This window comes from Lutjanus erythropterus, chromosome 20 (assembly GCF_056507025.1).
Source record: "Lutjanus erythropterus isolate fLutEry1 chromosome 20, fLutEry1.hap2, whole genome shotgun sequence".
Lineage (NCBI taxonomy): Eukaryota > Metazoa > Chordata > Actinopteri > Lutjaniformes > Lutjanidae > Lutjanus > Lutjanus erythropterus.
In genome coordinates this window covers 28,693,705-28,711,040 of record NC_139336.1, presented here as the reverse complement: position 1 = coordinate 28,711,040, position 17,336 = coordinate 28,693,705, and the positions used below count along the sequence as shown (strand labels likewise).

The following is a 17,336-nucleotide window of genomic DNA, read 5'->3' as shown; positions in this document are numbered from 1 at the left end:
TTATGTGTACCTGTAGCAACACATTCACACGGTTGCAATATTTGAACACAGCTTTGTTTTCAGTCTGAATATCATGTAGGACTGAAGCCAGACATTTGTCAAAGAAAATTCTCAAAACACACCTTTATTAGTGTCTTCAGTAATAATCTTCTCTGTTTGTGGTGGATTATTATTATTATTATGGTTATTGTTGTTGTTTTTGCTGTTGTTTGTCTGCTGCATTGATTCAAATTTCCATGAGCTAGAATGAGCAAGGAAACATGAAACCGGCACAGTAACTAGAAATGATGTGCATGTGATAAACAAGAAATATGACCGTAATTGTCCAGATGGTGGAGCTGGAACTAAGGCCCAAAATTACAAATTTCAAAATCTGATTGACTTGAAATTGGACACACAAGGCCAGCTCAGTATGCTCTACAAAAAAAGCCTCTTGCATAAATATCGGCCTAATTTTCTGCTATTTTGATTTTTTTTTTAAAAACACATTTTTGAAATCTCCTCCTAAAACATAGGTCTGATTGCTACCAGATTGGCTGTGGATCATTATTGGACCAAGCTGATCAAAAACCTTGCTGATATCTTATTTAGTTCCCAAAATATTAACGATGGTCGGGGAATAGCAGGAAAATGTTCATTACCCATCTGTCCGATCATCATAAAACTTGGTCGTGGCTGTGTTTGGGAATGAGTTTACTGAAGCATTTTGAGCCTGACACATACGAGGCACCACAGATACCAAAAACATGTATCTCAAAGCCCAGTGGACAAAATTTTGTATAATTATTAATCAAAATCTGAAGTGCCATAATGATTGGTTGAAGTGGGATGTGGCCTATCACATATTTACTCGTGACTCAAGATGCCTTTGAGCAATCTTTGAGTAAAATTAGCTGGAAACATCCTGCATTATCTCCTCAACATACACGTGAGTTTTGTTCAAATATGATTGAGGAGGGGACAAATAGCTTTGACTATGCAATTAGTGAAACTCTGCAGGATTTTTGACGATACAGGAGGTGTGATTGGACTCAATCCTTCTTTAAACAGAATTAAACTAGCTGAAGTGACTTTGCTCACCTTTGTTAGGTCTGTTGCTGCTTGAGGCTTTAATTTTGGCCAATTAACGAGAGCAAAATGGCATATTTGTTAGCCTCTGTTCGCATAATTTGCACTTGCCCTGCAAACATACAAATATAAACAAAACCCATGAAGAAAATCTCTTCCTGTTTCTGTGTGCTCTCAGCCAGCCCCCCTCGCCATCCTTGTCACGTCCACAGGGCTCGCACTGCCTGCCGTGAGGTGAGAGGTCCTCTGGCTGGGGACCAGGACAGCACACGCCTCTCTTTGATCTGCCTCGCTCTGGCTGCTACCTGCAGATAGCATTATTCACACACACAGCGCGCTCTCCCTTTCAGCCACAAAGACATCTCTTGCTTCCTCCTTCTCTCCGCTCATGTAGGATGCATCATGAACTGTGGCTCTCGAGCTTTGTCTCTGATGCGCTGCTGCTGCTGTCCAAACTCTGTTTTTGTTCATAGGATGTAGAGTTGAACAAATTTAAAAAGCTATTTTTCTTTATTTACAACAAAAATCAGAGATGCCTTAATTCAATCTGAAACAGTGATGGAAAAATACTGCAGTTTAAAGTGTTTGGTAAAAATGTGCAGTGTGCATCGTTCAACCCTGTGTGTGTGTGTGTGTGTGTGTGTGTGTGTGTGTGTGTGCGCGTTTGCTCACTGTCATCTGGTTACCATTTGAAGGCAGAATTACAGCTAATGATATCCTAGAGGAAAACTACAGTAGCTAAACATGCAACAGTTCCTCTGTTTCTTTCTTTTTCTGTCTCCGCCTACTTTTTCTCCCTGTCAGACTGTTCTGGTGGCAAATAGACAAAGTCTGGAAAAAAAGAACAAAATATTAGATACAGTCTTAGCACTTTTGGGTTTATACATGAGGCATTTTAAATCTTTAAAGCTTTGTATTAACAGACAGTTTAAGTGTGTGTTTGTCTGCCTTTTTGGGGTATCACTGTGCCACACGAATACATACACACTTTCTGCCTCTCACATCTGGATTCAATCAGAGTCCAACGATCCCCCAGCAGCCTCTCTAAGAGAGAAGTAGGTTAGAGCAGCAGTGTCAAATATCAAGCATTCTCTCAGACTGATTTGAATATCCACAGAACGTGTTCAAACAGTATGTTTCTGCAAAAGAGAAAATCAGAGAAAATCTATAGAACAGAATTTTGCTATAGTGTGTGTTTATGTTCATGCACAACTGTGACAGTGCTGTACAAGGATGGTGTATGATCTATACATCAATGCTGTCCTTGTGGATAAGTGAAAGACTGACCTAAGCCATGACAGCACTATAGTTTACAACCAGTTTCTCCATCTTTAATTTTCTTCTTACTTTTCTATATTTAACTGTAAGCCTCTGTGAAAAAAACAGAGCTTTTCTTTTCCTTTCCTTGTGACTGTACAGAATCCACCACAACATCTTGTTACTTCTTTACCACTGGAAACCAAAAATGTGAGCAAAATAACAAAAGCTGTCTAATTGAAGAACAAATAAGGAAACAGAGTTGTGGTATAAAAAGAGATTGGAATTATCCAAATATGCGTTCTGGCTGCCTCTAGATTGGACAATTATGTAATTACATGGTGATAAATGTTTCACTGGTCATGAGACAAGATGCACCGAGATTGCACTCTTTGGTTCCCTGTTTTTTTGTCGTACATTTATGAAGAAAACAAAAAAGGAAGAAGTGAATGATTCTGTGCCAGAGCTCCACCTCCCTCTCACAGACTGTGGTCACCTTCTTGCACAATGCATTTGGTTGAGAGTTTGGGGAAATTTGGGGCTTTTTGTTTTGCATCAGCCAGCAACTATTTGCTGCACAGCATACACACACTCATGCATCCCTGATTGCCGGTTGACATTGACACTAACCGACTTTGTTTGTTGATGGCGCAGGTGGATGTTCTTGTTATGCACAGTATCTGCTTGTAACTTGTAACGTCTTGGACTTTGCAGTTATACAATGCATGCATACATAGTCAAACACATTTATTTACCATTGTATACTGTATGTATACACAACAGTGCTGGTCCTAGGCCACCCATAACCATGGTAACGGCAGCACATAGTGATGCAGAGTGAAAGAGTGTGCAGTGTGATTGACAGGGGTGATGTTTAATGGATGACAGATGAGTTCCTTTTCACGGGAGGTGAAAGGATAATACCTAACAAGCTGTCCATAATAATATCATATACCACTGTCACATGTCAGCAAAATACCATATGTAATCATATTGAAAATATATGATTATTTACCCGAATAACTAATTTTGATCTCGCTTTTCTAGCTTTGATATAATTAAATGTAAGTCCTGTTGCGTGCGTTGCCAGGCAACATCTAGTTAAACAGGAAGGAGTATGTTTCACAAGGCTGTGTCAAGAGTGTAAAGTGACGTTTAAATCAGGAGATAAAGAAATTTCAGTTTCCTTTAAGGCTTGAACATTGTCAGTCTACAAGAATAGAGAACGGTGCTGCATCCTGCCATGCAAACTAAAAGGACCAGCATGTGCTGGTTTCAGCTTCTCAAATATGAGAATGTGCTGCTGTTTTATGTAACTGTAAACTTATTATCTTTGGGTTTTCAACAGTTAGTTGAAAAAAAAAAAAGACATTTGAGGACGTCACCCCTGGGAAATTATGATGGCATTTTGTTCAAGTATCTGGCCTTTTTACAGACGTTCTACAATCAGTGAAACTCATCCACAGATTAAACGATAATGAAAATAATCTTCTTTTTTTATCATTTATTTATGTCAACATGGTACACAGGGAACAAAATTAGCACCAGCTACCAGCCAAATGCTGGTAAAATATCCAAGTGGCTGGGAGATTTGCTTCACTCGCCATCCAGAAAGACGATGGTAATCTTTAAGGTGGCTGGTACGATTTGAACATTCACTACAACAAAAAAGTTTTATTATTTGCACCCTGGTTGTACAAATTAATAAAATAAAACCATACTATCGCCCTTTGGCTGCATATTTATGTTGCTGTGGGTTACTGTTGTCTTACCTAACTATGACTGGCAGAGCTGTTTCAGAGCTGCGAGACCAGCGACGTGACTGCCTGAGAGTGCATTCATTAATCACCACACCCTCAGATTTATATTCTCCTTCACGCAGCCCTTTTGCTCTTTGTGCTGCTGCTCCTACATGAACTAAAATAGCTGGTGTGCTTGGAACTGCCCCCACACGGTCCAGGCAAGACCACCAAGACCATACTGCTGATTATGTAAATGTATGTACGTCTATGGATTTGTGTCTAACAATCCCACAGTGCAGTGTTCTGCATTTTACAGATGCAAAAATTATTGTTTTTGACACCTGCATCATAATTTCCAAGTTACCAAAAGTTCATCCACACCTGTAAGCCAAGCAGAATCAAGAATCTTGGTGTCCATGGTGATGATGCAGTCATGGAACAGGATGTTTGACATCTGTTAGACATGAAGATTTATTCATACAGTGTGTTATAAAGGGACTTTAAGGACATTCCTGGTTGTAGACTATAATGCAAAACACATACACAGCAAGGTCACTGGATCAAGTCCTCATCACTGTAGCCTGCCAGTTCACACATAAAGCACACAAGAGATATCTTTGGCTAAATTAAATCCATGGAGATATATACAGTGCTGATTGTAGGTATTGATATGTAGCTTGTTTATGCAGAAATAATACATGGAATGAAATAAAATACACATTCTTACAGCCTAAAGAAAAAGGCTAGATTTTTTTGTTTCTATCAGAGAAGCAACCTCTATTTTTCTTTTTAGAGTGTTGCAGAATTCTATAGATTCCTTCCACAGAGTGATCTATACTGCTGGTCTTGACATCAGCTGTCTCTGACTCTATGATTTGTCTCCCAACAGGTCTTCCCACCCCTCCCTAATGAGGCTGAGATCGCACACACCAAAAAGCTCTTCCGACGCCGGAGGAATGACCGACGGTAAATATGCATACACACACACTGCACACATGCCTACCTCAGTGAAAGGGAATGTTTTTCTCTGTTGATGTCAGATGTCGGTGCACAGCCAATCCTATAGCCTTAACATCTCTCCCCAGCCAAAGCAATGTCAAGACAGGAATGCAGGCTCCACACTTCACTGCAGACATGAAAAAGAAACACCACTGAAGAGACATTCAAGGTTTTTTCACGTTTAATAAGTCACCGAACAAAATTTAAAGCCAGTTATTCAGTCACCCGTGTTTGCCTACAATACTCGAGCTTTTTTTTTTTTTTTTTTCCTTTTCTCTCGTAGTGGATTTATTTGTCATGCTTTGCAACATTTAACCTATCGTCCTGTCCCCAAAACTCCCAACTCTGCCACCCTGGCACCAAATTTTGTCCTGGCACATCTGCACCAATTGTACACGCTCTGAAAATCTAATTTTGCCCAAGTCTGACTTCATTGAAACCAGGTCCTTAAAAGAAAAGAAAAAAAAAAAAACATCTCTCTCTCTCGTTCTCCCGCTCCCTGCCCTGATGTCACTGGAAAACTGCTCTTCAGTTGCTAAGAGACAGGCAAAGAGAAAATATTTGGGTTGTATTTGTAGTTGAAAAGAGGAAAATTTAGCCATACCAAATGGACAAAAGCACTTTCATCCTTGTTTTTAAGTGCAGAGGGAATAATTGGTTCTGTCCAGAGCTATTGTGTTTATGTGCGATGGGCGCAGCAGTGCATTGCCTGGCAAAAAGAAAAGAACAAAAATATCAACTTGGACCAACAGCAGTTTGCTTAGGTTTCTGTCTATTTGTTTTCTGAACTGGAAATATTAGCGAGAGACCATACTGCTTTCTTGTGCGCTCCCAAATACACTTTGTCAGAGCTTTACTGTGTGTATTGGAGGACAGGTTTTATGTGCGTGCGTGTGTGTGTGTGTGTATACATATAGTATGTCTGGTGTGTGTATATGTGAATGTGTGTAGAACCGGAAGTTAAGAGTGTGGCCAAAAAGTCTGAGGCTGCTGAGGCTTGTTTTTATCACTTCTTATGAGGTGAAACTTTGACTTAAAGGGATAGTTCAGATTCACCCCGTTTCCCAGTTTGGAAAAGCAGCAGAAGTCCTGGTGTAGGAAGCTGAGCAATGTACTGCTGTGGACAGGGACAGCAGCAAACATATTTTAGCCACCTAAAAGATCTATATCAGTTTAAGTGTACGCTATATTTAAAATATTTTCACCACTCTACCTTGCTGTCAGCCAAATATCGATCTCTCCAAACCAACCAGACTGCACTGGCAAAAATCAGCAATTTTACCACCCTGAACAGAGAAGTGGTGGTCTGTTATTTATGCATGTTAAAAAGGATAGTTAGTGGACCAGCAACTCCCATGTTCTGGGAGGTTAAAGGAGTCTGGTTGCATTGAGGAAAGCAATATAACTTCAGTGTCCTGTTGTAAAATGCTGTCTGATTGCAATACATTAGCACTAAAACTATTCCAAATATAGAGTACCCCTATTGACTATATATATACATTTTTTTTTTTTTTAGATGGACCTTTTATTAAGTGCTTAAAATATCTTTTGTTGCTGACCCTGTCCACAGCAGTACATTTCTTAGCTTCTGTGCTGGTACTTTTGCTTCCCCAAACTGTGGATGTGCCGACCACCACCTACTGTAGGTAATACACCGACTATGAATAAGTGCCTCATACAATCCTGCTTCAAAAAAACTATCCCTTTAAAACCAACAGTTAAACAGGGTGGTGGAAAAATTCACATGGATGCTTAACTCATGTCAGAGTTAGTGACTTGCACAGGATCAGCTAGAAATTGAGATTTCATGATGCGGACCACTCTGTTTTACAGAGGCATGGCTTGTATTAAAGCATACTGGGCTAATTTGAAGTCCTAGAACAAACTGACTTTAAAACAAAGACACTCCAGCCTAACCTTTTTAGTATCACTGGGAACAACTGAAAAGGAAAAATGTGAAACACATATGCGAATCGCATTGAAAGACAATGCGTAGGATTCTCAAATAGTGCAGGAAAATATAGAGTCCTAAATGCTGCAAAACATTTAGAACTAATGTTACAAAGAGTTTATTCTGTGAGTTAGGCTAGGCTGGAGCAGGGCTTTAAAGCAAAGCAGGGAAAATTCTCTGCTTTTTCTGTGGATGCCCAGTCAGTATTGGTGCTAAACGTAGTCAATTGAAGCAATAAATCCTTCACTTATTTCGCCTGCTGCAAAATCTGTTGTTCTTCCTATCAGTTGTGACTGGACATCCACATAAAAGGTGGCAATTTTCCCTCTAAACTTGCTTCAATGGTGAATGCTTGCTGTAGAAGACTGTGATATGGATCAGGCAGCAATGTGAACATCAGCATTGTACATTTATTCTTATCTGGTTATGTTTTGGAGTAACGTATAGCCTAGGAAACCAAACCAAAGAGAGGCCTTGTGCAGGTTACTATTTGGACTGCAGAGGTGGAGAGAGCAAGATGAGGGTGGGGATGAAAACTATCAAAGGAGAGATAAAGCAGAGGATAAGAAGACTGGACAGATATGAAAAGGGAATCAGTGCAACTCTACGAGCAGAGGTTTGTCAAGACTGGAAAGAGAAATGAAGCTTTGCTTGTTCTCACAATGCAGATGTCAACAACTGACTGAATCATTCATCAGAGCAGTCTCTGCTTAACAAGATCTCTGCGGGAATCATGGATTTTTATTTTTTTTTTTACTGACAGATGTGAGGACAACAGAGTAGAATATGTTATACTCCACAAAATGTGTCTTTGGTGCATTTGACAGGTTATTAAAACATTAAAAGATGCATATATACACATAAAACAACACAGACTGACTCCAAATAATAGAACACAACATAATAAAAATAGGGAAACAAGATTAAAATTCAGCAGTTCACAACTGAGCACGTTGCCTGTGGGAAAAATGACTTAGTATTATGTTCTTTGTAGACAGAGGCATCTTGTAGTGCAGAGTTTACCTTTAGAAACAATCAGGTAGGATGTCATCCTAACTGGGAATTAGGAAGGCTTTAATGCACATTTATAAAGTAAAAATATGATATGTGATAAGACATGTACTGCTGCAGTCAGAGTCAGCAGCAAAACATATTTGAGGTAATGCGCTGACTATAGGTATGTAACACACACACAACCCCACATTAAATAACCTGAACTATCCTTTTAATGTAGTAAAAACTCTGCAGCTGTCATTATTCCACACTGTCCTTTATGAAGCTTAGCATGTATGCTCATCAAATACATGAACTGTATATGTTTGTCTATCAAATGTTCTAATCCTCTTATGTCGATATTGTCTTGAGTTTCCTCGCAGAACGCGAACAACAGCATGTGGCAATAAATATTCATTGTAATGAGAAACCACACAGATAATGTTATATTTTGTGTTGTATGTGATGCATCAACACAGCTGGGTAAAGAAAAGAAAAGCTTCAAAGTGAACTTGCTGGAAGCTGATCATGACATTCAGAGATAAATATTGATAATTTTGCTATGCACGCAAATCTCAAGTGTTGTATTGAATAAAAGCACGAGAAAGAAGCGGTGTGAGACCGAGAGATTGAGTAAAGGAAAAGTGTAGGCTGGCTGTGGCAGGAAGGAAAAGAAAGGGGAGGTAGTGCATGTGTTTCTACTTTAGCATGCACGTCAAGCAGGGCTGAAATTAGTTGTGATTTACTGGAATGTGCTGCTTACCGCTCTGCACTCCAAAACAGAAAAAAAAGGGGGCAAAGAAGGCGCTAATATGCTCCTTTATCGTCCTTTTTTTGAGCTTTTACACATGCTGACTTGATTCTGTCTGTCTCACAATTGAAGAAAGATGATTTTAACACCAAACACTAAGCCTACGCACCATCCAGTTTCCACACATTGTTGTGATAAACTGATAAGCTGAACAAACAAGAACTTAAAGGGATGGTTTGGATTATTTAATGTGAGGTTGTATGAGGTACTTATTGACAGTCAGTGTATTTGCTACATAACGTGCTGGATGGGCACCAGCATAGAAGCTAAGCAATGTACTGCTGTGAGCAACAAAAGGTATTTTAGCCACTTAAAAAAGGTCCACCTAAAAAACATTAATATCAGTTTAAGTTTACACTATATTTAGAATATTTTCACCGCTTTACTTTGCAGTCAGACAACCTTTTGCAACAGGAAACTGCCATTATATAAGCCAAATATTGCTCTTTCCAAACCAACCAAACTCCATGGGCGAAATCAGTAATTTTACCTCACAGAGCACAGGAGCTGCTGGTCTACTGCTGCCTCAGTCTGTTAATTTGCTTGTGCTACTGTGTGACTTTAGTGAATCCAAAATGTCTTTTTAAAACACCAAAGTGACACAGTAACACAAACAAACTAACAAACAGAGACATTGACAGATGAGCAACTCCCGTTTTCTACGAGTTAAAATGACTGATTTCACCCACACAGTTTGGTTGGTTTGGAGAGAGCGACATTTCACTTAAATAATGGATATTATTGGATGGGATGGTTGATTCTCCAAACTGGGGGCACGCTGGCTGCATCTACTGTAGGTAACACACCGACTATCAATAAGTACATTAAATAATCCCAGCTCTTCCTTTAAATATCATTTGAGCTGTTGAGTTGAGAGGACTAGTTCTTAAAAGAGTTTGTGTGGCACCACGTGGAGCAACTCTGATCTGTTTTATGATCAGGATGACGTCTACTTTGTGTGTCTGTGTGTGTTTCTGTGTGTACATGCATTTATGCACTTGAGCAAAAGTACATAACAGGTCTGCTTTTTTTTCCTGCACCTACGTTGAACCGCCTGCTCTTCTGCTTATATCTTCTGGCCATGATGACTCAAACTTATTGACTGGAATCTTTAGTTAATGCATGCGTGTATGCACACACATTCAGTATGTTCCTGATTTTTGGACCTTAAAAACTTGTAAGGAACAAAAAACACTGTAAAGAGTAATGTACATGTCCAGTCAGGCGTTCAAACCCTGTCTCCCCACAGTCCATTAAACCAGTGTGTTGTGGCCCGTGTGAATCTCTGGCCGTGTTATTGACTGTCTAGCCTGCAGGCTTCTCTTCCCCCCCGGGCCAATTGATTTGCTAGTCTGGGTCAACCAATGGTCCAATGGGCCCACGAGTCCTCCATCCACATACATCCACAGCAACAGCCACGATCGATCACCAGTCTCCTACCTCCTCCCATGATCATATCTGCCAAGTCATTTCACCTTTTTAGTTACCACTTCCTGTAGTTCTGTGCATGTTGTTTGATTTACATAGTTACCAACCTGTAGTTTTTTTTTTGTTTGTTTCCCTCTTTGCTTTGCTGCTTTTTTTCCTCCTTTATCATCTATAATCTTTCGCCTCCTCCTTCATGTTATCTACAACGATTGCCCGTCATTTTCTACAAACTGTTCTGCCACTTTTCATGTATCCTCCGTCTTTCCATCCTTCCAATCACCTGCATTGTGGCATACTCTCCTCTCCTGCTTGTAGAGACCAGTTAACCATACTTCTGCCCACTGGCCCTGGGGGAAAGCGACAAGTCTCAGCCAGGTCAGTGACAACATGAGCCAGATCTCAAGCACAAAATCGGACCTGGATACATTTTCGTCAGTGTGACACAGTTGTTTGGTTTATTCTACTCACAACACAAAGGTCAGCTGATATTTGGTGAGATGAGAATAAAGTGCTTTTCTTGTGTTTTTTTTTTTTTAATGTTGTTTTTAAAAATATATATTTTTATTCAAGGGACAGGTCACCCCAGAATCGAAAATACATATTTCACCTCTTAGCTGTTGTGCCTTTTTATCCAGTTAAATTGTTTTGGTGTGAGTTGCAGAGTTTTGGAGATAATAGTCACAGAGATGCCTTCTCTTATAATGGAACTGGACAGGACTCGGCTTGTGGTGCTCAAAGCACCCGTAAAAATACATTGGAAAACTCGACGGCAATGTCTCTTTCCAGAAATCATGACCTGGTTACTCAAGATAATCCACAGACCTTATGTGTCATTTAGGAACTATTTTCTTATACCAAACTACAGCCACCAACCGTGTCACCATGCAGAAGGAAGCGTGCATCTACTCATGGATGAGAGGTTTGTGCTCGTGACAACACAAGATGCTAACATTAATGGCGTGGTGGGGGGTGGGTGATACTAAGCTATTTAAATTTGATAAAATACCAATACTTTCATGACAATTTCAATGATATTGATAATTTATTTAAGATGGCTTTGTAATTTTTCAGAGTAATGACCAGTTTTTAGGGGAAAAAAGAAAAGACATCAGGTAATCATGACACATGCCATCCATTCTTAAATTTATTACAAAAGCAAATGTGAGAGTGATTAAATAAAAATGTTTCTGATAGAAAGTGTAAAAAATAGTCTTTTTAAAGAAATACAAAAATAATGTTTGAAGAGGTTACTGATGTTGCTCCTGTGTGGCACTTTGTTGTCACAGATAGTGCATCTTGCTGTATTTTTATTGATAGGTGAAAAGTAGAACCACACCATGCTGTGTTTCTACAGTCATGTGATACATCAGGTCTGTTGACTGGCACAAACATTATACAAAAATACTATAAATGTTTGGAAGTGATACAGCCACCTACGTTTCGTATTTGAATAATGTTATTATTGATAGTTTTTTTAAAGGAATTGGTAGCAAATGAGCAGCTTGTGAGAACTGATGTGTCAATTCTGCTGAATTGATCCACCCTTCTATGGTAACCTCTCATCCATGAGTAGACGCACGTTTCCCTTGGTGCACTGATATGGTTTGTGGTTGTAGTTCCTCCATGTTCACAACGAGGTCTGGATTCATAATTAATGGTTTCTGGGTTGTTGCTGTTGAGTTTTTGAAATGTATTTTTGGAGCTTTGAGCACTACAAGCTGAGTGCCATCTAGTTCCATTAAGCAATCAAAGTCTGCCTCTCACACCAAAACAGGTAAGAGAAACAACATGTATTTTTGATTTTGGGGTGGACTGTCCCTTTAAATATTCAAATAGCTGAAAATAAGAAGTAGGTAACATGAAAATAAAAAAACAGGAACCCAGCCAGATAACATCAAACATTAATTTAAATCCGATTAACACTACGATGTTACCAGACTCATCACCTCAACCAAAAAAAACCCTAGCAGTTTCTCATTTGATTATTTGATTGATCGCACCCGAGACGGTGAAATTTCATCAGCGGCCCCATCATTTATCCCTAACGCAAACATCTCCCTGGATAGTCAATCCGAGCAACACTCGAGCTACTGCAGAGCTCGCAGTCATTAAGTATGATTAACATTTTATTACTGTCTCACTTTCACCCCTCTGCATCACCAGCAGATCAGGAGACGGGCTTATTAGAACTGAGCCTAAACTAACAGCCAGAGTAGAGATCAAATTAATCACCAGATGAGTGAATGTGTGTGTTTGAGAGAGAAAGAGACTCTGAGCCGTCTACGGCTTTGCAGAAGATTATGAAATCTCACCCTCTGCGGTCCTAATAAATGAGATCTCACAAATTCTGTCACTCTACATTAAACTATTTTACTTTATTTTATGATTAGGTATAACACTGTGTTTAAAAAAAAATAACTTGATAAGCAGCTGTGTAGTAGTCAGAAGCTTGCTGTAGAAAAGAAAAAAAAACAGACATCGAAGGGTGATGATGGGAGTTGCCTGACAGGTGGGTGTTCCCCGATCATTGTGTACTATAGAAGAGCTGAGTTTGGACGTGTGATTTGAAACTCGTGTCCTTCAGATGAACAACTGACAAAGGAAGATGCAGAGAATATTTGCACAGAGTTGGAGGCAGGCTGTTGGAGAGAGCAGAGAGTCACAAGATGAACTGTCTCTCACCCTCCCAGAGAGAGTGGAGCAGTGGGGCCAGGCGACACATAAACCAAATAAACATACGCACACACACCTTCGCTCTCTGTGTCCTTCTGCCAGTGAAAAAAAACAGCAAATCCTCACTTTGGGCAAACTTGATCGACTTGGAAAATGACTCAACTGATTAATCAGTTATCGAAGTACACTGACAATGGACTAATTGATCGATCGACTAATTGTTACAGCTCTAAGACCAACATCAAGTCAGTGTAACCGCACTGGAGTTATGGAACATTATTCTCCCAAAAGATCAATTTCCCCCTAATTTTGTGTTTTGATGATGATGGTGGAAAGAGAGCTGTCTAACGACCCTGATTATCAGACTGAATTTCCATTTCGTTTCACTTCATTCAGTCTGACAGTGAAGGTAGGGAGCTCTCTGTTTATTCTCATGGGGAAATTTCAGTCTCACAGCAGCCGAATTATGAAGGGACAGGGAAAGACAGTAAATAAGAAAAAAAAACTAGACAATACAATAAAAATCTAAGATAATAACAATACTAATACTAATGTGAGACCAACAATACTAATACTAATGTGAGAACAGGGTACATCAATAAGCATAGTTAAGTACAAAAAGTGTAGAACAGTACAGATGGTGTAATAGACAGTATGCATCAATAAAATAAAAGGTGCCAAATGTGCAAAAACAGTGCAAAAAATAATAAACAGTGCAAACACATGTCCACATGTAGAGTTATTGTTATAAAATTATAAGATGTTAAATATATATAAAAAAGACAATGCAAACAGTGTCCACATGGTTACTTATGTGTGAGATGTATACAAGTGTGTTTGTTACGCTCTAACCAATCAGTGGCGAGTGTCGTATTCCAACAGTCTCACAGCAGTTTGAGAAATTTCATACTAGATTTGTGCACTTGGAGACAAATTTACCTTTTTTGTGGTGACACTTTTGGTCTGCAGTTATTTTCATTATCAACTACTCTGCCAGTTGCCTTCAGAAAACAGTGAAACTGCCAGTTACAATTTTTCAAGTTTTGCGCGACGAACAGTCCAAAACCCAAAGAGATTTGATTTACTGAAAGACGAGCAGAAAAGCTCACATTTTAGAATCTGGAAAGATTAATTGTTTGGCAGATTATGCATTTATCAAAATAGTCTGTCAGTTCTTTCTGTTTATTGATAACTGTACAGATGCATCAATGTCGTGCACGCTTGCCATTTTCTAGTCTACATTAATGAATGTAACCAGGTAGTTAGCTACTCATACGGTTAATGATATCCCCATTCTTGATTCCACATACTAAGCTCTGATTGATCAACCTGACACTAGAAATGCATCATAATCCTGGAGCAGATCACTCCCGTCTTTATATTGATCTCCAGTATGTATCTCCAAATTTCTGCTAAAATGTGTCTGACCTCTAAGCAGGACTACATCATATTTTTTTAAGCTTGAAGATTTCTTTTTTTGTTTGTTTTTATATTCTTTTATTTATTGGAGGGTGGAATGGATGTTTTTACAAACATTTGCACCCCAACCTTTCCCACATAGTTCTCTTTCACAAGTTAGTTTAGTTGCTAAGAAATGTCTGGCTTTTATATAAAATATGAAGCTTTTGAAGGTTTTCTAAATTAAGAAGTATTGGTGAAATTCGACAACTTTTTGCTTTCTTTGCTTGTCAATCCAATCCTTTTGCTTTTTTTTTTTTTTTTATAAATGATCTCTCTATTAAATAAACTTTGTCCCTATTCAGAGAGGCACAAAAGCTTAACGTCTGGAGGCCAACTCTTTGAACTCCGGGGACTTTTATACTGTTTTAACAAAGACCATCATTGCATCATCTCTGAGTGCGTATGAAAACCGAAAACATTTTTAGCATTTTTGGTAAATCACAAAGGCTGTTTGTAGATGATCGATTCTAACTGCAATGACAGACTCGTTTAATTTGTTTGTTGATGTTCTATGCCGAGATAATATGATGATTTTATTGCTTCATACTGTCTTTTTAAATGTTACCAGAGTCAAAGTTTGTAAATTTTCTGTTAGTCTCACTCTCAGAGGAGACTTTAAAGTGATGCACTGCACACATGGCTGGAAACTGGTTTATGTGTTTTAGGGATGGTAACGATAAATCAACGATCGATTAATTGGTCATTAAGAATTTGATCTATCATGAAAAAATTATCGATTGATCCACTATCAAATCTTAAATATAGCAACAGAACTCTGCTATCTGTTATTTAATAATATGCTTTTATAATTCCAATCCCAAAAACACTATGAAGTGAAGAGAAACACCATTCTTGAACTGTTCTTGAACTGTTGGACAGTTTGCTCATGCAGAGTGTTAAAGCTCACCCTGCTTGTGAACAACTGAGCCTTTTGAGGATGCCCCTTTAATACCCAATCATGGTAATATCAGCTGTTACCAGTTAACCAGTTTTTTTTTTTTTTACTCAACTTTCCCAGTCCTTTTTTGGACATGTTATAGGCATCAAATTCAGAATGAGTTTTGTACAGAGTGTATATGAACAAAAACAATCAAGTTCAACAGTTTGAAGATTAAATATCTTGTCTTTGTACTGTATTGAATTGAATACAACTCTAAATGCAAATCATTGCATTCTGTTTTTATTCACACCTTACACGACCTCCTGACTTTTTTGGAAATTGCGTAGGCTTGTATGTCGGTATATTTTTCATCGGCTATGCAGTGCTGTCAAAGAATATGCAACATGTTGCTGTGAGAACAACAGTGGTGTGATTTGATTGAGGGAAAAAAAACACTGGTTCCCCCCCCCCACCTCCCCCCAGTTTTTGATGGATCATCTAATTTGTTGTGGCTTATTTAGTGGCCCAACCAGCCCTCTGTCTGTCAGTGTGCCCCACCACTTCATGTCAGCATTTATGTTATGAGCTACAGCCCAGGGTTTTTATTGTTGGTCCATTTCATTGAGTGAATTTGCCAGAACATGTTAAAAAAAAAAAAAAAAAAAAAAGAATGAATAAAAATAGCATGTCAAGCAAATAGAGGAGCCACTTTCTACTTGCTACTTTCCATCTGCAGTTCCTGTCAGGTAAAACGAAGTGACCGAACTTTGTGTTGAACTAGAGAGGAGATATGTGGCTGTATCTGAATAAAGGTGTGCTGGCTGCAGCTAGTTGAGTTTTTTTGCGAGTTCACAGGCTCAAGCAGATAATAGGCCGCCTCCTAGGTGCCAGGGTGACTAATCCCCTGGACCATATGTCAGCGGCTTGTCAAGCCCAGAGCCAGTGTGGCAACAGGACAGAGCTATGCAGGACAGGAAAACACAGACACACTGTGCATCCACATGTAAGCATGCATTGGGATTTTAACTTTTTAGCTACTTTAAGATTGTATCAGTAGATGACAGGTTAGTGCTTGTGTCTGGTTGTGAGTTGTCATGGTGATATTTTCAGAAGAGTGTTGGTTAGTTGCTGTGGCTTGATAAGGAGTGGAAGATAAAGTAAAAACGGTGTATTTTTACTAAACTAACGATGAGTTATAGTGAGTTTTGAAGTGTGACAGAAGGTTTAGGGAGGAGGCTGTGGACTGTCACGGTGCCAGATGACTCAGAATCGCAGGTACAAGCCAGCTGCTGCTCCATCACGATGATGCTAACTGAAACCTGCTCTCATTCCAGGAGACAGCAGCGGCCTCAGGGAGGAGGAGGAGGAGGAGGAGGAGGTGGAGGTGGCGGTGGCGGCGGAGGGAAGAACCAACCTCAGCTGATACAACAGCAGTCACCACAGCACCAGAGGGATCAAAACCAACAACATTCTCCAAACCAGCAGCAGCAGAATTCAACAGAACTGGGAGACAACAGAAACAGTAGCGCCGGTCGGCCGCCTCGCCAGTATCAAGGAGGACATGGGCAGCGCCAAGGAGGACCGCCACACCACGGATATAGCCAGAACCGGCGTTGGCACCACAATCAGAAAGGTCAGGGTCACGGACAGACAAATGCTGCAGGTGATAAAGGAGTACCCCCGAGGACAACCAAAGACAAAGAGACTGAGAATGTAAAACCGGGCGATGAGCAGATCAGACCTCCACAAGACTTCGGCGGCAAGAGTCCCAGTGAGTCACCCCGGTCTGAGTCGACGCCCACAACAAACGCTTTCCCAGATCTGACAGTTAATAGGGAGTCTCCCAATCTGCCAGGAAGTGGAAAGGCGGGCGAGGGCCAGTCGGAGCAGCCCAAAATCAGCTTGCTGCAGTCGTCAAAGGAGCGGCTGAGGAGGAGACTAAAGGACAAGGTACCGAAAAGCTGCTTAGTGCCTGTCAGTCCATATTAAGGCAATCAGGACTAATGTGTATGTGTACACACACGCTACCATTTAGTCTTATAATTGCTTTCGTTATGTTCACGCACACACATA

General features: G+C 39.7%; 1 protein-coding gene across 2 annotated transcripts in view; it reads left to right on the top strand.

The window, feature by feature from the left end:
* Window positions 1–17,336, top strand: part of ctif (CBP80/20-dependent translation initiation factor) — a 69,777-nt gene that overhangs the window by 35,509 nt on the left and 16,932 nt on the right. Inside the window, exons 8-10 of one of the 2 annotated variants that reach the window (XM_084745642.1) lie at window positions 4,957–5,033; window positions 10,565–10,624; window positions 16,598–17,213. In XM_084745642.1, coding sequence (XP_084601768.1) covers window positions 4,957–5,033; window positions 10,565–10,624; window positions 16,598–17,213 — 753 coding nt within the window. The remainder of the gene's footprint in view (window positions 1–4,956; window positions 5,034–10,564; window positions 10,625–16,597; window positions 17,214–17,336) is intronic. The other variant, XM_084745643.1, reaches the window with a different exon arrangement.